The 25,870-nt window shown below is 58.4% G+C and overlaps 1 protein-coding gene across 1 annotated transcript; it reads right to left on the minus strand.

Annotated features, from left to right (window-relative positions):
- Nucleotides 1-1,872: 1,872 nt before the first annotated feature.
- LOXL1 (lysyl oxidase like 1) lies at nt 1,873-25,535 on the minus strand. The gene is made up of 7 exons (XM_032342504.1): nt 24,034-25,535; nt 10,146-10,254; nt 7,444-7,581; nt 6,828-6,984; nt 6,180-6,275; nt 4,412-4,527; nt 1,873-2,221 (listed from the first exon to the last, which is right to left on the minus strand). The coding sequence occupies exons 1-7, from the start codon at nt 25,190-25,192 to the stop codon at nt 2,215-2,217; spliced, it is 1,782 nt and encodes a 593-aa protein (XP_032198395.1). The 5' UTR covers nt 25,193-25,535; the 3' UTR covers nt 1,873-2,214.
- Nucleotides 25,536-25,870: the final 335 nt, after the last annotated feature.

Raw genomic sequence — 25,870 nt, forward strand, 5'->3', positions numbered from 1 at the left:
ACCTCTCTTCTTCCCCTGAAAGGTCCTGTGTGGGGCTGAGTGCTCAGCTCCGTGGGGCACACAGGACCAAGACGGACTCTGTTTGGCACTGAGGACCTCGCTGACCAGTCCAACACTATACTGTTTTCTTGGGATGGGAAGGATTCCAGCGAATCACCCTTCGGTTCAGACAGGGAAGATGGTCCCACTCTTCCCCCATTCTTCCTGCTGTGGTGCTGCTCTCTCTATACCCACCCCACCCCACCCCAACACTGTGCCTCCTAGGAGGCTTCCTAGAGCTGAGGGTACAGATACGCCCCCCTGAATACACCAGCACAAACCCGGCATTCAGCCCAGGCCCGGGACTGAGAGCATGGTTCCAGCATGGGGTCTGTCTTGAAACTCACCTGGGCCCTCAGACAGGCTCCCCTTCTGGGTTCCAGTTGTCCGACCTGGGAACTGGGGACTTTTGACTCGACCTTCTAGGCTCCTTCTTGTCTGAGACCTCCCTTGCTCACTCTGGGAGCACCCAGAAAGGAGAGATCTGGGGCTGGAATCGGGGCAGCATCTCTGGGGTGCATATGGGCAAGGCCACAGCACAACAGGGAGACCCGGATGACAGGTTCCCACCCACACTCCTCCTCAATCCTCTAGGCCGCCCTTCTCCAGCGCCTTACGGAGAGAGGCAGTGTCTCAGTGCCTGCCCTCGCCAGGAAAAGAATCCCAGCACGACTCAGTGAAGGGAGGTGTGAGGCTACAGACTGGCTTCACTGCAGCCTGTGGCCTGGGCTGGGCTGGGCTGGGGCCCCAGGACGCTTCTGGAAGAACTGCTTGGCTCCAAACAGCCCTGCCTTTCCACCCCGTTGCTGCCAGGGGGCCCCAAGGCATGAAGCATGTGGGAGCCGAAGGGAGGTGGAGGGCTGGGCCCACCCCCATGTGGCTCCCCCGTGCCTGTCCCTGTCAGTGGCTCACCGGCTCTCTGTGTCAGCATGTGAGCCAGGCACAAGGGCATTCCCATCTTATGGATCGGGAAACTGAGACCCAGAGCATGCCTGACCCAAAGTCATATAGACAGTGAACGAGGAGAATTGGCCTTGGCCCCTTAGGGCCCTGGTTCTCGCCAAGTACCTTGCCCGTTCTCACTAGTGTTGGTCCCCTAGGAAGGAAGGAGGCTGGCAGGGGCAGATGGGTGCAGAGATACTCCAAGAGGAGGGTGAGAGGTGCTCCCCATTCTGCTTCTTCCTGCACCGACCTGCTGTCCAGGACCTCGGGGATACCCCACCCAGGGCAGGAGAGGGAGGGCTGCCCAGCCACGGGGCCTCCCTCCATCTCCCACTTGGACCCCGTTCAGCCAAGTACCTTCTAGTCCCTTCCCTTCCTGGGAGATGCCACCCGCCTTCAGAAGTCTCTCCCACTTCCCATGGTCTCACTAGGTGTGGTGAACACATTCCTCCCGTCCCTGGGAGCTCCCTCACAGCAAGACGAAGGTGCAGCCCCAGCACAGGCCGGGCATTCAGTAGGAACTCAATATGTGAGTAAGGCCTTCGGTGGCTGGTAGAGTGAGGGACGGTGTGAGGAAGGGAGGGCGTGGGAGTGTGAAGCTGCAGGAGGAGGGGAGGGGGAGGTGGGGGACCCTGAGTAGGGGTGAGTGGGCTAGAGCTACCGCTCCCACCCAGGGTCCTTCCCGCAGGGCTGTGGGCCCCTGGCCACACAGCAGCCTTGGCCTTGGGATAAACCCACCGGGTTTCCACACTAGTCAAGCTGTGGTCCTGACAGGTGGTGACTGTCCTTCCCACATTCTGCTAGGGGAAGGAGGAAGCCGGAGGATGTCCCCTGAGCCCGACCTCGCTCTGGCCAGCCCAGCCTGGCCGGCCACAGTGCTGAACCACAGAGTAGAAAATCCTTGTTTTATTCAGCCCAGGTCTGGGCAATCTTGCTCTGTGATATGGCCAAAATATAAAAAATAAAAACCAACAAACGACAAAATACCGTTGTAGAGAAGAGTTAAGTACAAAATTGGGCCTGGCATCCGGAATCCCTGTGGTTTCGGTCTGCGTTTGCTCCCTGAGGCCGGCAGGGAAGGATGCCTGTGGCTTCCAGCTGCCCCTGCCTGTGGGGTGGGGGCGGGGAGGCTGAGCCCCTTGGGCCGGGTCTGTCCTGGCAGGAGGCTTCCTGGGGGAGCCTGGCCGGCTTTGGGGAGTAGGGAGATTGACCGTCTGTCCATCCTCTGTGAGATCAGGATCTAAGGAAAGAAAGCGAGCAGTCAGTGGTAGGCTGCGGGACAGGTCTCCTCCCTTGAGTGTCGGCAAGGCACCCCTTCCACGGCCCGGATTCCATGTGGGAGGGAGGGCAGGTGCGGGTGGAACCCTCAGCCAGCCCCAACCTCCAGAAGAGGGGTGTCCCGGCCTCCCCCACCCACGCAGGGGCCATCTTGGCACCATCCCCTCCCCGTGCCCCGGGTTCCACACTGTTCTCTAGGCCATTAGGAGAGCTGCTACTGTCTGGGAACGCTTTCTTGTTTTTTTTTCTAACAAAGTACTTTTTTAAAAAAGCCTCCTTCCTCCTCTTCAGAAACACGATCGCAAGCCACAGGCGTCAGTCCCGTGGCCTTTCTGGGAACACTGCGTCCAGCTTCCTGTGCCCTGGCCCGGCCGCCCGCCTGCGGTCAGGGTACCACAGACGCTCTAATGAGACTTGAGCCTTTCCAAGCACTTATGTAAAGGGCTTAGAAAGGAGGGCCTCCGCCCTCCCTGGCCCATAGGCCCCCGGGGGGAGCCAGAGGGGCCACGGGGCTGCTTCTCCGTCTGCCTTGTTGAGGAGCCTAGCTTGTGGCATGGCTGGGGATAGGGATGCTGTTTTATTCCACCCTTCCCGGCGGCCGGCGGGCAGGACAAGAGGGACGTAGGCTCCCTGCCTCCCTGCACACCCCTTGGCCCTCTTTTCCTCTTGTGTGCCCCTTCCTTTCTTCCTCCTTCTCCTTCCACGGAATTGCTTCCCAGAAACCCTCTGCCGTTTAGGTGACCCCTGAATTGGGAATGGCTGAATGAGACAGGCCCTGGGGAGGGAGGGGGGGTCAGAAAACCAGGCCTACAAAAGAGCCGCCGTGCTGGGGATGGGGCAGGAATCAGTTGTTTTAAATATACTCTGTGACCTGGACAATCTGATCAAATTCAGTTTATGAGGAATCTAATCTCTATACTGAACTAAAGACGCTATTCTAATTTTTAATATACATGGGCTAGTGGTGGTGGTGGTGGTGGTGGTGTTGGTGGTGGTGGTGGTGGTGGGGTGTGTGTGTGTGTGACCAGTCAGCTTAGTGGTTGCAACTAAAGGGCAAAAGGGTTGTCTCTAAACAGGTTCTGACTCTGATACACAAAGTGAGCCTTAATCCTGGTCACACAGTGAACCCTAATCCCGGTCTCACACTGAGCCCTAATCCTGGACATACACTGAGCCCTGACCCTGGTCACACATTAAGCCCTGACTCTGGACACACAGAGTCTTAATCCTGGTCACCCAGAGTCTTAATCCTGGCCACACACTGAGCCCTGACCCTGGACACACACTGAGCCCTGAGCCTGGTCACAGGCTAAACTTCATACCTGTCAATCATTAATAAGCATATGCTTTTGTCTCTCTGGGCCTTGAAATCTCTATTTTCCCCCCAGCTGATGGACTGAAGTTCTAGAACTAAGCCTGTTTTGTTTTAGTTTTTGTTTTAATGGCAAAGTGTTGATTTGAGCTGATCAAACATTTTAAATTCTCATGGAGTGGGGCGGGGGGTTTCTTGGTGAGTCTGTAAGCAGAAGGTCCCTCTGCAAAGTACTTTACCTGGGGAATCAGAAGAGAGGCTAAAGACAGGTAGCCTGGAGCAGTGGCAACCAAAGTCCTGCCCCGGAGCCATGTGCCCAAGGCCTGGGCCAGAGTCCTGCAGTTTCCAGTACACCCGGGCCCAGCCACTGGGGGAAGCTCGTCCCAACCAGAATCAGCTCTAATCTGGGGCTGTTTCATTGAACGCACTTGACAGAGACACAGCTGCCATTCTCTGGGCACCCTCGGAAGTGTTTTCTGACACCACACAGCAGGCCTTTCAATCTTTTAATCTCCCAAGCCTGAATGGGAAGGGTCTCTTTTGTAGTTGAGAAAAGGAGTTCAGAGAGATGAGGCGACCTGCCCGATGTCACAATATGAAGACAGCTCAGAAGCAGGACTACAGACTTTGCCCCAGTTACACTGCCCCTGCCGGTCCCCCCGCTCCTCCCCGTCTGAGAAAGCTTAGGGAGCCACACCATCTGGGCCCAGAGCCCCACCAGGAGCACTCAGCTGGGGTTGGCAACGGACAAGGCTCTTCGCCCTGAGTGGTTCAAGTGGCCCCATTTGTTCCCCCGGGAGGACAGGGACCGCATGGAGAGGATGACGGGTGAGCACTTACTGGACGATTTTGCAGTTTGTTGTAGAAACATAGCGACCTGTGTAGTGAATGTTGCATCTCACCACATTGTTGGTGAAGTCCGACTCCAGAACAATGTACTTGGGGTTCACATGGACCTGAGGAAGAAAGGACACCAAGGGAAAAGGGATCCAGTCAGAGGGCCGCCCTTCACCTGTTCACCAGGGAAGGTGGTAGAGATGCAGACAGACAGACAGATGCGGAGGGGCCAGAGGGAAGGAGATGGGAGGGCCAAGAACGACTACTTGAGACTGAGTGCTATGGAGACAGAGATATGCTGGTGCAGAGACGTGGAGAGATGCAGAGAGAGGAAAGAAGAGATCGTGCGTGGTTGAAGAAAACAGCACCAGGTCGCTCCTACTGGAAGATGGGAGGCTGCCCCAGACCCAGAGCCTAGGCCAGGTGGGCCCTGCGTGGGGCGCTTAGGGTCAGAGAGTTTGCATCTCTGCCCCAGAGGACACAGCAATGAACGAGGGGGGGCTGAGCAGGGATCCTGAGCCTGGTCTCCGGAGTCCGAGTCCGACACCCTTTGACCACACATGTCTGTCAAGATGACACAGGCAAAGGCTGTCCCCTGTCAGGTGGCATTTCCCAGCCTGGAGCCGGAATGTCTGACACGGAGTTCATGGCCCAGGTGTAACCTGTGCTTTTTGTCTGGAAAAGAGCTCTTGGGACACAAGGAAGCCTTCAGAATGTTGGATTAACGGTGGGGGAGGGGGGCGGGCTGTACCAGGGGCGGCTACACCCAGACTTAGAGTTGCAGAATCTCTAAGAACATGTTACTTTTAAACCCTTTACTCTCCCCCCACCCCCAGGGCAGGAAGTGTGGGCTACGGATGTGGTTTGAATCCCGAGTGCCTGGAACTCAGAGGGCCTGTGTACACATGTGGTGAGTGGCTGGACATGGGAAGGAGAATAGCCCCACCAACCCTGGCCCTGGTCTGAGGCTGAGCAGAGGGGCTGCTGAGCCCGCTGGGAGCCACCAGGTTCGGGGCATGACCAGAGGCTTCTGGGTTGCCTGTGTTCCCAGTGCAGCTTTCCCAGCAGGCCGCGTTCACGCGGATCAGCGTGCCTCCCAAGCCCCTCTTCACTGCTCACTGCTCTGTGTAGTGCTTCAGGGTGTGGAGCGGCGGGTCTGAGGGCCCACAGGAAGGTTCCCCGCCCTTGCTTCGCACCTGCACAAAGGAGGAGGCCATGACGCCCTGGTCCCGGAGCAGCGTGCGTGGACGTACCACACTAGGCTATGTGTCCTTGACATGCTTTTCTCCTTGTACCTACCCCGCCTCAGGGGAAGTGGCATTGGAGCAAGCAGACATTGGAGAAGGGGTTCAGGCCAGAAGGGACTCTTGGTCCCAGGAGCCTTTGGCTTTGCAGATATCCCTGTGGGGAGCGGGAGGTCTCTTTCGAGCATGGCGATGTCCTCTCACAGATGGCACAGAGCCTCCCCTGTCTGCAGACAGGGGGTGCACCGTGTAGCTTTCCTAGTCCTCTGTCCCCTAGGGAAGACAGTGTCACTACCCCCTCTAGCAGCGCCACACCTAGGCCGAAGGTTCATTTTCTTATAGAAAGGGAGGCTCTGCCTGCTTGAGGCCAATACCCTCCAATGGGAAGAGGACACCTCCGCATGATGTCCAGGCTGCTCCACAGCCGGGGAGGAGGGAATGCCCTAGAGGCCAGAGCACATCCCTGGGGCAGGGACATGGAGCGGGAGGGGCAGGCAGGAGGGAGCGCCCTGGACCAGGAGGCCCACCTTGAGGATGTAGTTCCCAGGCTGCACATCCGTTATGTCAATCCACTGGCAGTCGATGTCCGCATTGTAAGTGTCATAGCAGCCGGGGCTCAGACCCTGGGAAGAGGGACAGGAGTCAAGGCTGGGGTGCTGGGCCCTGCTCAGAGCCACTCCAGCAGTCTGGGCCCCTCCTTCCTCCCTTCTAGAGCCCACTGGGTAGATGGACCAGACAGAAGATAGGGAGGCATAACAGCCAGCTGGGAGGGACAGAAGGAGGGGGATGCCTGGGGAGTTGGACAGAGGAACAGATGAAGAGACAGACAGGCAGGATAGACAGATGTTCTGTGGATACCTGGACAGACTGACAGAAAGGTACATTTGGGTGGACAAACAGGCAATGGAACACCATGCCATCTAGACTTTGTTGGAATGTTCCTTTCTTTCCACAGGCGGACTCGCCTGGGAGCGATGCAGGAAGGGACCCCATGGTGACCCGATGACGGGTGAGAAGACCCTTGTTGCCATGGAGTGGAGTGGCCAGGAGCCTTGGCACAGGCCCAGCTGGGCATTGCTCTCTGTTCCCCCGCCCCCCTCGACCCTGCTCCCCTGGGCAGGGCTTTGTCCCCGGACCCCTAGGTCCCCGACTTGGCCCTCTCGCCCGGCCCGGACCTGCGTGTGAGACGTGCACGCGTAGCGCTTGAGGTTGCCGAAGTCACAGGTGCTGTCCTCCAGGCAGAAGCTGGCCTTGTGGCCCTCCGCCACCTTCTTGCCTGTGGCTGCATCCAGCAGGTCATAGTGGCTGAACTCATCCATGCTGTGGTAGTGTCTGGGGGCAGAGCATGGGAGGAGAGACAAGGGGGCCTAGTCACCACTGCGCTTTCTGAGACGGGCCTGGAGAGCCTGCTGTGACCCAGACTCCTGACCATCTGGGCTCCTGGGGCTCCTTGGTTCCCTGTGTCCCCCAAGGCAGTGTCTCTGGGGCTGCTCCCAGCCAGATCACCCAGGGAGCACCTCCTCTGGAGCCCTTGCTGGGCTCCCACCTGGGCTAGCCTTCCTCGGACCATTCCCTGTATTCTAGACATTCCCCCTTAAAACCCATCCTCCTCTGGGGAGCTTTAGCTAAGGAACTCTTGCCCGGGGGCGGGGGAGTGGTGTTGGTGGGGGAGTGGTGGTGCTGTGGATCCTTGGCAGGCCCTCGCACCAGCATGGGCTCCGCCCAGAGCACGGAAGTGGGGGGAGGAGCTCAGGCACCAAGGCCCCGCCCCATGGGAGGGGCCCGACTTACTGATGGCAGCTGTGCCATTCCCACGTGTGCCTCGGCCGGTTGGGGAGGAAGTCCGCGGTGCCCTGGTTCTTCACGCGCTGGGGGAAGCGTAGCAGCACCCGCACGTCATAGTCTGTGGCCTCCGGGGTGTAGGCTGTGCTGCAGGGACAGGAGGGGAGACCAGAGTGGGGCTGGATCTGGGGGACACCGAAGCCCAGAATGGGCCCACCATCCCTGAAGTTCCTCTCCACCGACTCCCTGTCCTGTGGCGGAGGCTCAGGCCTCTCCCCATCTCTCCTGAGCGCAGGGGAGAGGCTGTCCGCTTCTTTCTGGCTTCCAGCCTGTGGCCGGCAGCTACCAGGAAAGCCTTGCTCAAGTGGCATGGGGCCTAACCAGGACAACCGCACCTGCTGGGGACAGCCTGGGGGGGTGGTGTGGGGTGGGGAGAGAGGCATATAGAAATCTTTGGAGGGCCTTTTGAAAGTGGCCTTATCCAGGAGATTCTGATAAGGGGACAGAGCCCTGACTGTTGACCCAAGTACGCCATCTCTCAGGTGCGGCTCTTCAGTGTCAAAGCCGTTTCACTTTCCCAATCCTGTCTGCCCTGCTGCTCCCCCACACATCCTGGGGTTCCAGCTCCAAACACTGTTTCTCGAGCAGACTTCTCTCCTGCTAAGCTATACTGTTGCGCGTGTTTGACCCAGAACTCACCCAGCCTCCTAGGCCTAACTCAGGTTCCCTCCTTCAGGAAGTCTGCCTTGATTGCCTCACTCACAGCCATCTTGACTGCCTGTGAGCTCCAGCAGCACCTCCTGTGGCCCAGCCTGATACCACAGGCCCCGTGGGCTCTGTTAGTGTGACTAGGCCACCTTTCCCTGACTGCAAAGCTGCCAGGACTGAGAGGGGCTTTGTAAGAAAAGGAAGGGAGAGAGAGAGGAAAGAGGGGCAGCAGCAAGGGGAGTGAGACAGACAGCCCAACACAGACACAGACACACATGTGTGCAGGGACTGACCAAGGCTCCTCCCCTCCCCGGAGGCCTGCTGACAGCTGTCCTGGCTGGCCTCAGGGGCACTTCCTGGCACTCCTGAAGGTCTGGGTCCTGAAGCCAGAGGCAGGAGGCAGCCAGTTGCAGGGATTAGCTCGCTCTCCGAGAGGACGTCTCCTGTCTGCCAGGACATAAGGCCCTTGGCCTTGTCTGGGGGAGGCTTGGAATCCGTCTGTGTCTGGGTTGGAACAAAACATCCTCCTTCCCTCTGTTCAGTTCAATCCTGCCCTTCTGTTCAGCTCAGCACACCGTGGGAACCCATCAGGGCCTAGGTTCGAGGCCCAGCTTGGCCACAGACTCGCGGTGAGACTTGGAGCGAGTCCCTTTCCTTGTCTCCGTTCGGCGGCAGCTTGTGCGCTGGCTGCGCTCCGCGGCCCGTTCTGTTGATGATCGCGGAGAGCCCTGCCAGCTCAGCCTCAGTTCTGCTGGGTCTGTGCCCTGCACCCTGCTCCCTAGCCCGTCGGGGAGCTCAGGCCTGGGCCCGCAGGATGCTCCATGAACATGGGATGGTAATTTGTCTTTGACTCAAAACTCCTCAAAACTCAGTCTCGGTGGGCTGCCACAGAGGCTGTGAGGTGCTCCCTGCTGGAGGGATTGCAGCGGGAGTGGGATCACGATGCCCTCTTCCCGGGGACAACTGATGAGACCAGACCTGAATGCCCAGGCCAACAGAGTGGTATAGTGGACCCCCTGATCTGCGGTCTCCTTTTCCCTGGTTTTGGTTACTCGTGATCAAGGGCAAGATGTTCTGGGCCAAGGAAGCAGTGAGTGAAGTCACATTCTGGTACAAGCACCTTAGGTCATGATGGGCAGATGACACCTTGCAGGTGAGCTACCCGGAGCGGCGGCAGTTCTGTAAGCGGGAAAATGCTGAGAATCTGACAGCCTTCCCGCACACTGAAGAGTAAAAGTCAATAAAGCATTCAAATGCAAAAACAAAAATAGGGCAGCAAGTAACAAAGAAAAATAGGTGCTCTCCAGCGTAGAGGGATGTCAATAAACAAGGCAGGCCGACGTCATCTTTAACAAATTCTTTCAGCACAGGGAGATGGCCCCTCAGCGCAGGTATTTGAGCAGAACGTTCGCGGTTCATACATTGGGAAGCAAGCTCGGCAGGCGATAGGATCACCCAGGAATTAGGGAGAGCTGGCGGGGCTCCCCTTCCACAGTCTTGCAAAGTGGTCTCCTTGCCCTCTCTCCCCACGGAGGCCTCTGTCATATGTGCCCTCTGCCCCGGCTGGAGAGCCACACCTGTCCTCTGTGGGGACGGCTCCACACTCCTGCCCTCTATCCTGAGGTCTCATTCCCCCCACTGGGCTTCCCTGCATCCTTGTGGGAGCACCTTCTCATGAGGGAGTGGGAAGGTTCTAGTCCTCTCTTTGCTCCTCGGCCGCCTGACTGGAAAAACACATACCTTCAGGGCTGGTGTGAACATTCAAGGCCATGGTATAAAGTTCCCTGTCTCATGACCTCTATGGAAATGCTCACTTGTCCCCTTCCCCTCTTGGTTCCCTGGGGGTAGGCGAGACTCCCAGACGAAGAGGTCAGGGTCCCGAGAGGTTGAGGGGTTCGGCCAGGGTCATTCAGCTTGTGGGCAGCCTGACTGGCACAAGCACAGGCTCGGGGGACTCCCCAGAGGCCATCCCCATGTTCCACACTTCAGCCTCGGCCCCTTACCTGGCCAGACACTTCTCCTCCGCAGCACAGCGCAGGGAGTAGAGATGGGCTCTCTGCACATAAGTGGAGGCTTGTACGTAGTTGGGGTCCGGGACCAAGTCGGGGAGACCTGGAGGTGGAGTGGGAGAGACGGAGGAGGGGGAAAGAGTCGGTGTCGAGGGGTGTCAGGCTGGCCGCAGCTAATGCCCAGAGACCCCTTCAGCCACAACCGCCCTTTGCCATGCTCCTTCCTCCGTATAGGCTGTCACCTCCTCCAAGAAGCTACCTAACCAGAGCTAGGGGCATTGATTGGAACAATTCCCCCTGGGCTCAGGTGTGGGCCGGGGAGGTCAAGGAACTGGGGCTCACTTCTGGAGCCCCATGCTGTGGGAACTTCTGAGATCCCTGGAAGACCTGGGATAGGAGCGAAGCCTGGGAGGCAGGCCGGGGTCTGGTGAGCCAGAGAACAGGAAAGGGTATACTTGGCAGGAGAGCCGTATGAACAGGGGCCTGGAGGCAGGACTGAGCGAACCAAGCAATTTCCTGACAGAGGCACTCCCTCCATGTCCTCGTTCCCCAGGCCTCTGGACACCAGCCTCCAGATGCCTTCTTGCATTCTTCCCGAACCACCAGGAGAGCCCTGGGCTCTGGCCCCAAGTGGCTCCCAGAGAGCTCACGGGCAGAGCCAGGTGAGTGGTGGTTGGCACAAGTGGGGTGGGCAGGAAGGGAAGGGCGAGTGGGAAAACACATCCCCAGAGTAGGCTGCTGACGGGGCACGATTCTCGGCCTGGGCACCTAGCCTGACCTTCTCAGGATTCCTTTCTTCTTGCCATCGGCCCCCAGACCTGACCGCACCCTCCTCTGTCTGCAACCCGAGGGGCCTGGCAGCCTCCTTTGCAGGGCCCAGGGGAAGTCTGGAGTCTGCTCAGGCCCTGTGATCACTTGCTCCCCAGGACAGGCGAGAGCCAGGGGCCTGTCCCTCCGCACCTCCCCGACCCAGGGAGCGGGTGGATTATTTGGAATTAGCAGAAACCAAACTCAGGTGTCCAGACCCCGTCTGCATCGGAATAGAGAAGCAATGATCTGATGTGGCTGCTGGGAGCACAGGAGCTGGTGGGGCCCCGGGGTGGGCTGGGAGGTGGGCAGGGGGACCCCGAGCCCCTGGTTCTCGCCCAGCTTGGCCGTGGACTTCAGGGTGAGTGAGCCTGGGGCTTCTCCGTCCCCTCCACCCCCCTCGCTCCCAGGATTCCAGTAGTTAAGGGAGGACATGAGGCTACAGGTCGCTCTTCAGTTTCTTTCAAGACCTCTGCTCTCGAGGGACAAGTAAGGTGCGGGAATTCGAGTCCTGCCAAAGCATTCCGGCCCCTCTTCTTGCTGCCAAAACCCTCTCGTCGGCTTTCGGGTCCCGAAGGTGAGACAGACACCCCCCACCCCCCACCCCGCCGCCCATCCCCTGGGCTCTGAGCCCCCAGCCCACTCACCCCAGGCCTGGGCCCCATGCGGGAGGCCGGCCCCGCAGCCAGCGTGATCTCACCTACTCGGAATGAAGAGGAAGCTTGGAGCACAGGGTGGGTGGGGATGAGGTGGCTCCTGGCTGAGGGGGGCCGTCTCGGCCAGCCGAGGTCCCATTACTCAAGCTTCAGGAATGCCTGCAGTCATTTCCCAGGGGACCCTTGGGCCCTCAAAGCAAGGGCCCACCTCGCTGCCAAGCTGTTTCTCACCCTCTGGTATCCAGAAGCCTCTGGTGCGGGGAGGTGAGGAAGACAGGAGCAGTCCCCTTCCCCAGCATCAAAGTGCCTCTCCCGCAGCAACGTGTGGGGGTGGGTGAGCCTGGCCGGAAGCCTCATGAGACCCAGTATTTGGCACCAGATGGCCTGCCTCCCCCACCCCAGGCCCGGTTTCAATAAACAGTGTGCAGATGGCTCCTCAAAGCTTTTCTGGCCCGACCCTTCCCCTCCAGGCCATTCCATGAGCTGGCTGGGCAGTCCAGCAAGGTTCCAAGAGCCAGCTGAGTAAGAGGCCAGAGGTACTGAGGCCCAGCAAGGGCTGGTGCCCCTTCTGGCTTATGGCTGAGCCCCGACCCTGGTCCTATACTGAGCCTGAACACACCGCAGTTAGATCCTATTAGCAACTCAGAGCCTCGAACCCATTGTTTGTCCCCAGAGTATGTATTAAAAACTCTGTATTTGAAACACTTCTTAAGGAATTGCTTTGACATCATGAATCCTTTTTACTGTAACTGAGTGGGTTTGGTTTGGTTTTGTAAGCTCCAAAGCCATGGGGGAGGGGCCTCTGTATTGTCTACATGTGGGGATTTGGAAGGAAGACCATGGACAGACACCTCAGAGCTGGTCCTCACAACCTGAGCTCTGGCCCTGGCCCTAGATACCATCTTCCTCTTATTGTTGAAGAATCTCAGATTCACAGGTGCCTCCTGCTTCAGGAAGTCCTCCCTGACTGGCTGTGATATTCCAGACCACACATAATATCTGTCTCACCACTAGATGTGTCTTGATCTTTAGTTGGATTTCATTGTATTTACCTGGATTTACTTCCCTCCAGACTCTGCACTCTCTGAGGGCAGGGACTGGGTCCCACTCACACTTTGGGGCTGACTGCCTGCCCATCATATTGGCCTCTCTCAGGCAAGTTTCTTTCATCCTAAGTGGCTTTACTGGGTGTGCTCTGTAACCTGTCCCCTGCAAGGCACGAGGGCATACAGAGGTGCTGGAGGGACCAAGGATCAGAGAAGGCAATGAATTTGCCCATGGTTGCACAGCGAGTAGGGGGTAGCCCTAGGAGAAGCTCCACACCCCCTCCTAGCTCTCCGCCTATCATTCTTTTTATAAAAATGAGCTTTCTGGAAGTGTAATCTAGACACAGAAATGCAGACTTAAGGTATACAGTTTTGGTAAGTTTTAACAAATGGTGCCCACTTGGGACCACGCCCACCATCAAGCTCTGTACTGTTTCCATCATCCCTGAAAGTTCCCTGCTGTTTCTTCCCGGTAAATCCCCCTTTCCTCCACCACCCCAAGTAACCGTTACTCCTCTTTTTCAATCACCGTAGATAGCTATGCCTTTTCTAGACCTTAAGTGGAACCACTCCTACCATTCTTTTCTTTTCTTTGTTCCGTATCTCTGACCAGCACAGGGGTCCCATGTTTCCCCTAACAGGCTCTCTTGGCCACGCTCCACCTCTGTCACACTAGGGAAGCTGCTGGAAGAAAGAGTAGCCTTGGGAGTTCAGGCGGCCTCTCCTTACTCCTGTCAGAGGAGGGGACACCCCCGCTCCCCCTGCAGAGGTCCCTGGGCACTGCAGGCCCCTCCCTCAGCTGGAACAATGCCTCCTGCTCCGCCTGCTCTCCTATGAGGCACTGCATCAGCTTATAGGAGCAGTGGGCCCTCAGGCTTGGGCTCTCAGCCCCTGGGGGGACTGAAGAGGTACCCCTGTGTTGTTCGAAGTGAGGGGGGGAAGGTGTAAGCGGGGGCTTGTGGATGTAGGGAGAGGGGACTGGCTTGCTGTTTCTGGCTTGGGAGGTCCAACCGGGCCTTCTGGGCATGATGGCCCATGTTGCCTGAAGTGTCACTACAGTGGAACCATGTGCCCATCCCCCATCCCAAGAGGTGTGCGGAAGATCCCCTGGAGAAGGTAAGAACAACACTCAGTCGTGAGGATGTCATTTTGAGGAGGGGCTGGGATCTTTTATCCAGAATATATGGAGTCATCCAGCACTGGGACCTGGCACTGGAGCCTCTAGAAAGTGGGTTCCAATGAGAACACCTCCCAGAGACCCCCATTTCTCTAAATGCAGACACTGAATTAATTACAGTTCTAACGTCTGAGCAAACTAACCATTATTGCTGGTCTGGGTTAGGCCCCTCTCTTGGAATAACATTTTTTTTTTTTTTTTTTTTTTTTTTTTTGCTTTTCATTGTCACCCGACCCCTCTGACATGTCCTCAGACAATTTGTGTTTCTGTATACAACCTGCAGTGTATTGGAGGCAGGCATGCATTCTTGAAACATTATAAATGAGATTGTCTTAGAATCTCATTCCACTTCTTGATCTTTCCATCAACGTATAAACTAGGGTCTACCTAGCTCATGATTTGTCATGGCTAGATAGGGCTCCTAGGGAGTGCCCTCTGTGGCCCACTATGGCCAGTCTTCCAGGGTTGGGTCCCAAGGTGAGACCAACCATGGACAGTCTTGGTGTATGGTTTGCTGAGGCTACCCAAGGGGTCCCTGGTCACCATCAGCATCCTGCCATCCCCTCCCAAGAGGGAGACAGGAGCCTGGTGGCTTACCTCCTCTGCCACAGAATTTCTGTGGGACCCAGGGCCGGCCTGCCCCCTCTCCAGCCCCCACTGCCTCCATTCATCCAGCTCTGCTTGTCCTCTATCCCATGCAAAGCCTGGAAGGGCTCTGGCCAAGGCCCCTGTGGGCACTGTTCCCCAGAAGCAAAGTGCTGATCGTGGGGGTTGGACACACAGGGACTCGGGCTGTAGAGTCCAGACCAGGGCTGGACGAACACAGAGGCAGAGAGCAGTAGAGGCCCCGGGGATGGCTGAAGCCAGGCTTCTCTGCAGGGAAGGGGCTGGGTGTAAGTGAATCGGGGTCCCAGCCCTGGAGGCACCCTTGCCCCCATCAGACCCTCCTGGGCAGGGAAGACCCAGAGCCCGGGATAAGGACCTTCTGCATTCCGCATTCCTGCTCCAACCCTGGTGCTTCCTCTGAGGGTGATGCAGGCCCCTTCACTAGGCCCTCGGGACCAGCCTGCCATGCTCCCCACCCCAGGCTGGCCCCTGGGTCAGCCTGCAGGAACCTGAGGCCTATCTCCCTTTTCCCTGGCAGGACCCGGCTGGGGCCTTCTCTGGAAAAGACACCAGAAGGCAAGTTTGCCCTCTCATTCAGTCCCTGGGTGGATAAACCCTAGGTCCGGTTTCCCCACCTGGACGACGGAGAGAGACTACGCTAACCAGCAAAGGAGCCGTGAGGAGGAGTTCGATGGCTCCCCAAAACACCTGGAGAGAAAATACTTTTCAGGAGCTCTTCAGTCTCTTCCCCAGCCTCGGGCAGGAGCCCAGACCTCTTACAACCTCTGCAGACGATTCTTCAACAGCCAGGAAATTCTCCCACTGTCTGACCTAAATCCTTCCTGCTTCAGAAGAACTCTGGTCCCTCCCGCCCGGCAGCTCCTGGAGACTGCCCAGTGCAGAGGGCCTGTGGTTGCGTTCCTGCCGCTTGCCCACACCTCACCTGTTTCCCTCGTGGCTTCCCCCTTTTTGTGGGTTCCATAAACCTTGGCCCCTTTGAACGCTTTCCTCTCCAGGCCTCCTGCTCCCAAGCCACAGAGGAAGGAGCAAGGAATGCAAGAGGGCCCTAATCTCTTGAGTCTCGGGGGCTGGAGGATAAACAAGGTCCAGCAGGAACCGGTCAGCGGGCGGGCGGTGAGAGCTGTGTAGGGCGGGATGTTTTGGCTCAGCAGCCAGACTCTGGAGGAGCCCTGAGGTGGGGAAAAGGGGCAAGCTCACAGAGTTCGGCCTTGCATAAAGAGGAGAGACAGGGCCTACAGACTGGGAGGAGCTGGCAGCTCCGAGCCCTGTGAACTCGTCATCTTGTAATCAGGCCATGAGACTGTCTGGGCTGGCCCGGAGGGGCCGCACCTGTGTGATGATCGGGTGGGCAAGGTGGCTGTGGCATCCTGCCGGGAAGGGGCAGTCCCAGTCCAGGCAAAGGAGCTGTGACAGCTCTAACGCCAGGCTCAGAACCTGCAAGGGCTCCCCGCCGCCTACAGAATTGGGCCCTGACATCTCAGGGCGGCAGCTAAGGCCTTCTGTGGTCTGGCCCTACCAGAGCCTTCCAGATCTCATAGCCTGAAGGGTCAGGAGGCAGCTCCCTCGCACACCAGACCTCTCCTGCCCCAGCCCCTGAGGCCATATTTTGGAATTCTGCACACACGAGGGCACACGCTTGCACACACACACACACACACACACACACACACACACATGCACACACACACACATGACCTTGCAGGGGTTCACAGTCTTTAGGCCCCAGACTTGTCAGTGCTGACTACCCCCCCGCCAGCACACATCTGCCCCCCTCAGTGGGTGGAGACAGTCCGGGGGCCGTGACCACCTTATCCCTCCTTTGAGGGCCCAAGTCTGAGAAGGGGATCTGTGAGGGTTTATTCGTCTCAGCGACCACGCCGGACATGGGCTGGGGCTGAGCGGGGAGCAGGCTGACATAAACCTCTGGGGAGGTCAGCTGCCTCCTTGCACACCTCACTCCCTCACACTCTCCCCGCCCTGTGAACACAGGTCCCTGCTGCTTTCTGCTCACCTGCAGGTCTGCAGGGGCCCCCCAGCCCTGCCGCCAGGAGCCTTTGTGGATGCTTCTGTCCCCCGGGTCTCTCCCTGCCCCTCAGGCCCTTCACATTGACTCGAACTTCCATCTTTCTTATAAAACCTGCTCAACCCACTGCCTTCCCCTCTCAGCCCATGGCAGCTTTATCCTTCCAGCTGCACAGGCTACAAACCTTTGTGTTCATGCCTGACCTCTTTTTCTTACACCCCATGTCCAACCCATAAGGAAATCCCAACAGCTCCATCTCCAGACTAGATCCTGAACCTGACTTCTTACAACCTCAATCGTTAGCCTGCCTGATGCCATCACCCCTGCCAGCATCTCTCCACCAGCCTCCCCACTGCCTATCCCAGCCCTGCGGTGAGGGGCCCTGTTTAAATGTCACTGCCCAGCTCAAAGCCTGCAGTGTTACCTAGTGCAGGGGGCAAAAAAGCCTAAGTCCTCCACGGTCTCATGGCCTTTCTGCTCTGCCTCTTATCACACCCCTGACTCCTGTCCTGCTCTGCTCCAAACAGACAGGAACACACTTGAAACCCCCAGGGAATTCCTGCCTCCGGACCTTTGCACTGGCTGCTTCCCCTTCCTGGAATGCTATTCCTGATCGTTGCGTGCCTCACTCATTCTACTCCGTCTCTGCTCAAATGTCACCTTCAGGAGGCATACCTTAACCATCTTTGCAACCTGCACCCCCCCTCCCACACCAGATCTTAGTTATCTCTATTTTCCCACAGTCCTTAGCACATTCTATTATTTCCCTATGTATTATTTCTATGCAGGAAAATATGTCCGCAAAGGCAAGGGTTTTGTGTCTTTCTTTTCATTAAGGAAGATTCAGTTCTGGCCTGTGCCCAGCACACAGTAAGACACTCAGTAAGAGTTCCTGAGTGGAAGAATCTCCATTCAGGGGAGGGACTGCCCTTTGCCTGCTACGCAGCTATGAGCCCAGGTGTCTGCACATAGCAGGTGGTAGCAGGAGAGATCTGTGAGAGGGTGGTGGGTGGGGGATGTCTTGTGGCCTGGTTTCTGGCCGCTGTGCTGACGCCTTCGTAAGGACAGGCCTGGCTCTGGCACACCCCCGGACTTCTCTGTGCATAGCCTGGGGCTGGCCCTTGTGGGCCCTGGCGACCACAGGCACAAACACCTGCAGGGCCTTATGGCATCTGTCTGCGTGAGCAGACTTCATTACCAAGCAAAGGTTGGTACTGATTCCAAAAGTTTTTTCTTTTGAAAGAGGATTAGGGGTGCCTGGGTGGCTCAGTGGATTAAAGCCTCTGCCTTTGGCTCAGGTCATGATCCCAGGGTCCTGGAATCAAGCCCCGCAATGGGCTCTCTGCTCAGTGGGGGGTCTGCCCCCCCCCCAGCCTGCCTCTCTGCCTACTTGTGATCTGTCTGTCAAATAAATAAAAAAAATCTTTAAAAAAAAAAAAGATTAGCTTTAGGATTGGAAAACCCATGTTGCTGTTGGTCTACAAGCAGGAGGAGAGGTGGGTTGTCTCTTGAGGCTTCAATGGCAAAGGCCTCTGGGAACTTACATTCCCCACCTGAGACCCTTCCTGCTCTGGCGTTCGGACACCAGCCCATTTCCAGGTGACAGGGAAATAACCAGTTCCTGAGTGCTCGTCAGCAAGGGAGAGAGGGACCCAGGCCCAACGGTGGCCCCGTAATTCTGAATCCATACAGAAAGGCCCTCTGGGTCCAGCTGCCTCTGGAGAGGAGGCTGGTAGGTCAGAGCAGGGGAGGGGACCAGACCCAGCCTCTCCTTCCTGCTTCTGAGCCGATGGCTGCTCTGCAGGAATGCCCGGCATGGGAATTGGAAGCAGGTGTGGGCTTACGGGCGGACCACCCACCTCCTCCCCCGCTTCCTCTCCTGCCATTCCAGTACTGCCCTGGGGAGTTTTCCATGTGTTCTTGACTTGGACAGGAGTGGAGTGGACTCAGGCTGGGACTGCTGGCAGTGTGAGTGTGAGTGTGAGTGGGTGTGTGTGCACCTTCAGAGCTGAGAGAACACTGAGATGGGGACCCCTGGGGTTAGGAGAAGAGGGAGGAGGCAGGATGCCCCTAAGGCCCTAATGATTCCCACCCTGCTCTGCTACCACCCCAAAGGCCTGTGGGGCCTGCAAACTTAAGGCAAAAGTCCAAATTTTGGCTTTCTGGGGTTTTAGATCTGAGACAAACAAGGAGACAGACTTTCCCTGAGGGGCAAGAAGAGAGAGGCTTCGGCCGTCCAGCAGGAGAGAGGGATGGCCTGGCTCCGAGTCTGGCTCTGATCCATGGAGACCTTGGATGACTTATGAACTTCTGTGGCCTCGGGCTCCTGGTCTGTGGTGGGGGAGAGGGGTAGGTGGGAGGAGGCGAGCAATAACCCTATCTACCTGCCGCCCTGGGTTGCTGGCAGCACTAAATGAGAACATGAAAATCCAATGCTTAGCATTGTGTCTGGTGCACAGTCAGTGTTCAAGAAATACCAGCTTTGGTGATTGTTACTTAAAATAGGAGCCCTCTCTTTTTGCGGGGATGGTCCAGTTTGGGACTCGGGGAGAGAGGATGTGGCCTTGCAACCCGATGATAACAGAGGAGACAGGAAGTCTGTCTGAGAGGAGACTGCTCGGGACACAGCTTGTTTGTTCTGACACTAATGACTTTGGCCAAACAGGGGAGGAGGAAGAGGACCCAGGTCCCTCTGTGTCCACAGCCTGTCCGACCTCTCTCAACAGCTTCCTCGGCCTGAAGGCTCCATTTCTTTCTGAAGGAGCATCCAGGACAACATCAGGGAAGGAAGAAGGGAGGTTGAGCTGAGATCCTGACTCTGCTCGTCACCAGTGATGTGACCCTGGACAAGCCACTTAACCTCTGAGAACCTCAGTTTGCTTGTCTGCAAAATGCGGCTGGTGAATACTACCTAGGGTTGCCTTGAGGATTAATGGACTTGAACCGTAAAGTTCCAGGAAGGGTAGAAGACACCGAGAAAGCATGATACATGATATAAGCGCTTGTGATAAAAGTGTTCTGGAGTCTAGAGTGAGAACGGCAAGCCTTCGCAAACACCACACTGGGAAGGGACTCTGTTTCCTAAGCCTTGCAGGTCCGCTGGCCTGACTCAGCCCGTCCCAGCCAGGGCCCGGCACAAACTGGACAGTCAAACAGCTTAGGAGTGAATAAACCAGGTGTGCAGCAGAAGCAAGAATACATCAAATTAAACAAAATTAGGTCTGGGGGTTAGGAACTCGGGATGGGGGTTCATGCGGGACCCACAACCTGGTTTCACAACTAAGAGGCTGTGTGAACAGCAGCGAATGAGCCTGTCGCCTCATCTATGAGATGGGACAAAGATTGGTACCTGGCTCGTGGGGTAGCTGCGGGGACTAAGGGTGGCGATGTGCAAAGTGCCCACAAATGCCAGTGTCAGTCTCCCTCCCCTGGTTGCAGCTGGGGAAACTGAGGCCCAGAGAGCCACTGGAGGAGGCCGAGGCGCTTGGCCTGACCCACCTGGCTTGCATGTGGGTCCTCCTGGGGTCATCTGGGTGCCGTGCAGAGATGACAGGCTGGGCCTGAGCTCTGGCTCAGCCATGTGGGCGGGGAGGCTGCCCTGGGTGCCAGAGGAGCACTGTGCTCCCTCTCCGGGAGGCCGTGAGTGACACTGCACAGTTTAGCCACCCGGCTCAGTGGGTGCTCCTCAGCAGATAGCCTGCTTGTTATTATCATCCCTGACCTGGGGCTTGAACTCTGGATGCTTTGGGGATAGAGGCCAGCTTCTACTTTTCTCTCCATCTACTCCAAGCCTGAGGAGGTAGGGAGGTGACCTGGAGAAGGGGGGGTGGGGGTCGGGAGCTGGCCCAGGTGTAGGAGGGTGGGCAGGGAGCCAGGGCTATTGTCAGGGATAAAGGGGTCTTGTCTGGCTTCTTGGGTGCAGGAGACTAGATGGAGAGGGGAGGACACTAGAACACCTCTGGGTGTATGGGGAGGTGCAACCTCCAGGCTGGGGAGTGATCTGGTTCCCATGAGGCTGTGGGGGTATGAGACGGTGAGAAAGAAAGGAAGGAGGTGCCCCTACTTTTGGAGCAGTAGGCTAAGGCATTTATTTTGACCTGAAGGCCTTCAGGAGCCCCAGAACTTTCTTGAGCAGGAGAATAATGTGGTCAGCTCTGTAGAGGGACTGGCCAGGGAGAAGCTGGGAGCAGGGGAGCAGGGGAGCAGGGAGGAGGTAGCCAGGGCTTCCTCCTGGGCTTTGATTGGTCGTGTGGGGATAGGGTTGGAGGGCCATGCCAGGCAAGGCTGGCGCAGCTATCCATCCGCGAGGCCCAGGAGAATGGCCAGGGAGCCTGCTCCATATTGTTTTCACGGGGTTTCCAGGACCGGTGAAGCAGGCCAGGAGTGGGAGGGGGAGGCCTGGGGAAAGAGCTGGGGTCTTCAGGGACCAGGAGTCACCTTAGTTGGTCCAAAGACCACCAGCTCAGAAAAGCTGAGGCCATGAGGGGATGGGGTGGGGAGGGGGCGGTGGGCAGGGGCAGGGGCAGGGATAGGAGGCCAGGAAGGGAGGGCCTGGCCATGGTGGAGGGAGAGGCACAGTGCAGGGGACACAGCTAGGCTTGGGAAGCCGCCGGCCACCCTCCAGGCGTCTGCACGGATTTGCTGAGAGCCAGGCAAAGTATGTGACCCTCTCTGGGCCTCTGTTTCCTGGTCTCTCCAGTTACAAGTTTCAGAGTTGGAGACAATGGGATTGCAGGAGGCCCGGGCAGCCCCAGCACTGGGTGGGAGGGAAGAGGGTGCAGGCGCCAGAGGAATAAACCCGGGCTCTGGACAGACGCTTGGAAACCGCCCAGACGTGGAGGGATGTGGGCGGAGCGCACATGTGTTTGGTGTTGTGAGGACACATCCACGCCCACACGCACATAGGCTGCCAGCACCCAGCCTCAGACCCCTGGGTGTGTGGCCAGGAGAAATGAGGTCAGTCCCAGAGAATCTGCCCTGGACTCCCACACCAGGCCTGGGGGTCTGATCTCAAGCACAAGGCTTGGCCTTCTCTTAACTGGGATTTTCCATGGTCTGGGCCTAGCAGGGTGGGAAGGGGGAATCAATGATGAGAGAGAAGGTACTGCTCCTTCCTTGGTCTGTGAGCCCCAAAGTAGCCTGTGCCCCCACACTCCCTCTCACCCCACACACCACGCCCCCGCTCCCATGACTAGGGGAAGGAGCACCTGGAGGGTGCTGATGGCCATTACCTGCAGCAATGCACAGGTACCTCCTCCTCCGGGAAGTCCTCCCTGAGCCCCCAGCCCCTGACTGGGGAGACCCTTCGTCTGGGCTCCCCTAGCTCATGCCTCCAATGCCCGCCCAATCACAGCACTCATGTGTCCCTTTTGCTATGCCTCCCCTGACCCCCAGCAGGGGTGGAATGTGATGCTTACTAGCACACTTTTAAGCCCAAACCAACTATGGGGCTCAGGGTCAAGACTGGAGACTCTGATAAGCACCAAGTACCCTCACTCCAGACATGGCCTTAGCCCTGGCCGGTCGCCTTTGAACTTTAAGAACCATCAGGCCAAAGAGGGTCCCTAGAAAACTCCACTGGTTTGGCACACAGAGGCTGAGGACCAGGCTTAGCTCTGCCGGTGGTGCTGTAGCACTGGAAACCTCTGATTTCTCCCATGCCCAGAAGTGGGTCACTTCCAGACGAGCCCCACTCTGAGGTCACAGAGCCTAACAAAGCCACTGCGAAAGCTTAGTACCCTATAAGGTGGGATGCCCTCTCCTCCAAGGAGCTCTAGGAACAGATGATGCCCAACTTAGAGCACCCTGCTGCCAGGATGCACAAAGTCTCAGTGAGGACCAGATGTGGATGGGGCCACGGTGGGCAGGAGGACACAACCTTCATCACATCCCACAAGGGCCCCCCCCCATCAGGCTCCTGCCCCGAGGCCCCTGCAGGTTCAGCAATTGGGATTCGGCACCCAACTTGAGTGCTATGCCCTGGATGTGAGGCAGTGGGTGCTACCAGTGGGGACACTCCTCTCCCCTAGCCTGGGGCTCCAGCAGCCCCACAGAGACAGAACCACGTTGCCCCCTCCCCCTTGTCCCCTGCGCAGTGGCCTCTCACCTAGGTCCGTGTGGCTGGAGACAAACCAGCAGTCCCTGAGCTAACTGAGGTAGAGAAGCAAAGGTTGGGGCTGTGCCCCTGTGCCCCTGGGCCCTGCCGGGTTCAGCCCTCACCTGGTGAGCCTGGCCCGGCAACCTTGGAGTCGGGCAGAGAACTGGGGCACTGACTGCAGCCTGATGGGACTGAATGGAAAACCTTTGCTGAAGCTGACTTTGGGCTTGCAGATACAGAGGCAGAAAGGGGAACTCTAGGACAGCAGAGGATGGGCCAATAGCCATCTAGCCTTGGCCAGGCCCCTAGTGGGCCCTTACCACAGTAGCCCCCCTGTGTGTGGAGTTCTCTGTCTGAAGATGGAGAGTTTCCCCTTCGCTGTGTTCTTATGTACAGATGGTTTGGGCTTTCCCAAGACCAGGTCATATCTTCACATCCCCCCTTCCCCCAGAAAGTACCAGAGGGAGGCTTGTCTACAGCTACCTCCTGGGGCTCTCCTCCAGGACCGGCACTGCAGTGAGAGTGAAATGAGGGAGCTACTGGCCTGGGCACAAAACACTCAGTGACCACGAGAAGTAGTATTTGCGGCAACACTTTTAAAAATCAAGATCAGTGCCAGAAAAATCTGTGATGAACCAAATATCAGAATCTCACATAAAGACAGGATCAGTTTGCTTCAAGCTCCAGTATGGCTTTGTATGGCACCGTTACTAATTCTACGTAAAAGCTGGATCTTTTGCTCATCACAGGTTTTTTAGATGTTTGCATTCGTTTTTGACCTAAAAGGCATTAAAACATTACTTTTCTTGATTCCTGAGCTTTTTGACATCCCCTTAAAATATTTCACCCCTGGCGGGTGCCTCACTACCTCTCCCATCTGGCCCTGGCAGTGTCCCCTGCGGTAACTCCTGTCATCTAGTCTGGACTCCTGCCTTGAGCCAGAGCGGCCTCCCTAACCTTCTGCTCATCCAGGCCAAGCTCACAGATGCTAGTGACTGGGACCTTGCCACACCTCCAGGGGCATCCCCAAGGCCTTTCTGACCCTGAAGACCCAGGTTTCTGATGCTGATACTTCCTGCTTCCCCCTGCAAGGCTGGCATAGGGGCATCTCCAGAGCTGGAAGTCAGGCCCTACTGAAATGATGGAGGGGCAGGGAGAAGCACTCCTTCCCTTTGTCCCCAGAGGACCCACTCCAGGTCTGGAAGGTGCCTCAACCTCAAGCCCAGCCAGTCCCTCCACCCCCGACCCGTCCAGTCAGGGTCAGAGCCCAAACCTGCCTGGCCAAATCCTGCAGCTAATGATGCGTGGACCTGGGGAAGTCGGGAGGTGGTATGCAAGGTGACTGTCGAGGTGGGGGGGCCACTTAGCTCAGGGGAGGCCCACGGACTGCTGTGGCTGTGGCCTGGCTGTGACTGCAGGGCGGCCGGCGAGGCACTGGACGGTACTCACCGCGGCCGTTCTGGTTCGGCCGGTACACGCTGCCCACGCTGAGGCGGCCCTGCTGCGCGCCGCTGCGTTCCCCTCCTGGCGGGGGTGCGTCCGAGCTGCGCACGGGCAGGTAGGGCGGCTCCAGCACTCGGAAGGGGGGCTGCGGCTCCACTGCCCGCGGCGGGACGTAGGCCTCGGGCGGCACGTTGGCGTAGGGCGGGTACCAGCCGAGGCGGGGGTCGCCGGCGTAGGCACCGCCACCGCCTCCGCCGCCGGTCGCCGGCTGCGCGTCGGGGCCCGGCTCCGGGTAGGCCTGCTCGAAGCCGGTGGTGCCCTCGTGGTAGAGGCTGTGCGAGTAGCGGCGGTCCAGGCCGTCGGCGGGCTGCGGCGGCGGCGGCGGCGGAGCGTAGGGCCTCTCCGGCGCGGGGTAGTAGGTCTGCGGCGGGTACTCGGGCTGCTCCTCGCCGCCGCCGTACTCCTCGTAGCGCGCCCGCGGCTGGAAGGGGTAGATGACCCCGGCCGAGGCCACGGCCGCCGCCCCGGCGCCGCCGCCACCGCCGCCGCGGTAGTACACATAGCCCTGGTCGTAGGTCCGCGACGCGGGGTCGTAGGTCTCGTACTGGCTGACGAAGGGCGCCTGCGGGTAGGGGAACTGCTGCGGGAAGGAGGGCGGCTGGCGGTAGGTGGTGGCGAAGGCCGAGGCCGAGACGGAGGAGGCGGAGCCCCCGTGTCGTTGCTGGGAGACGGAGGTGCGGACCCGGGCCATGCCTGTGCTGTCCCCGACGGCCACCTCGCGCCAGTTGTCGGGCACCTGGCCGAAGCCGAACGGGTGGCGCGCCTGGCCGCGCACGGTGTCCGAGCCGACGCGCCCGGGCAGGGGCAGCGTCGGGGCCTGCCTACGCCGGAGGCCTCCTTGGCTGCGCCGCTGAGGGGCCTGGGGAGCGCCGGCCAGCAGCACCCGGGAGCTACTGTCGGTGCGCTGTGGCCCGGCCGGCACGTACTCTGAGCCAGAGTTGAGCAGGCTGTACACCTGCCCGTTGTTCTCCCACTGAATCAGCTGCCGCCAGCGCCCCGCGTCCGAGCCCTGTCCCGGCCGCGCCTCCTGACCGTGCACCAGGACGCAGAGGCAGGCGCCCCACACCAGGGCCCCCAGCTGCCAGCCAGCTCGGGCTAGAGCCATCGTGGCCCCTCTGCAGCGGCCTGGTGGACGGAGAGGCTCTCAGGAGTGTACTCCTGTGCGTGCTTCTCTTCCCACGGCCTCGAGGACAGGAAGGCTCCTTGCCTGCCTGGGCTCTAGCTTTGTCCATCCTGGCCTTGTCCCGAGCGGGACGGCTCCTCCGATGACAGCATTTCGAGGCCAAGGGGTCAGGGCAGGGCAGGGGCGGTGCCCAGGGCAGCACGAGGCTCTCTGCAGGGCACCGGACAGGCAGGACTGCCTGGGAGACTTACATGGCCAGCCCGGTACTGGCTGGCCGCTGGGCAGGCGCTTTCCCACTCTGAATGAATAAGCAACAGGCTGGGAGCGTTGGGAGGTTTCAGGCAGTCTAGTCCGCCTGCTGGGGCCTCCTCCGCGGGGCCCTACGGCCCGCCGGGTTTTAGCTATGCTGCTTGTCCCACAGCTGCTGTGCTCCCTCAGTCTCTGGAGCTTCCAGCCAAGCTGCAGACCTACCTCTGAAGAAGGGAATGAAGCAGGGACTAGAAGGGAGCCTCTGGGGGTGCAGGCAGAATGTGGCTGGGTGTCAGCATCCCTAGGGCCCTTTCCACTTTGGACCCAGCATCCCTGGTTTCACCTTACCTGCTTCTCTGGGCTTGAATGAATGAACCCCCAGCCTCTCCCCAGGACCCGAGCTCCCCTTCC

The sequence above is a fragment of the Mustela erminea genome, chromosome 5, assembly GCF_009829155.1.
Source record: "Mustela erminea isolate mMusErm1 chromosome 5, mMusErm1.Pri, whole genome shotgun sequence".
NCBI classification, from domain to species: Eukaryota; Metazoa; Chordata; class Mammalia; order Carnivora; family Mustelidae; genus Mustela; species Mustela erminea.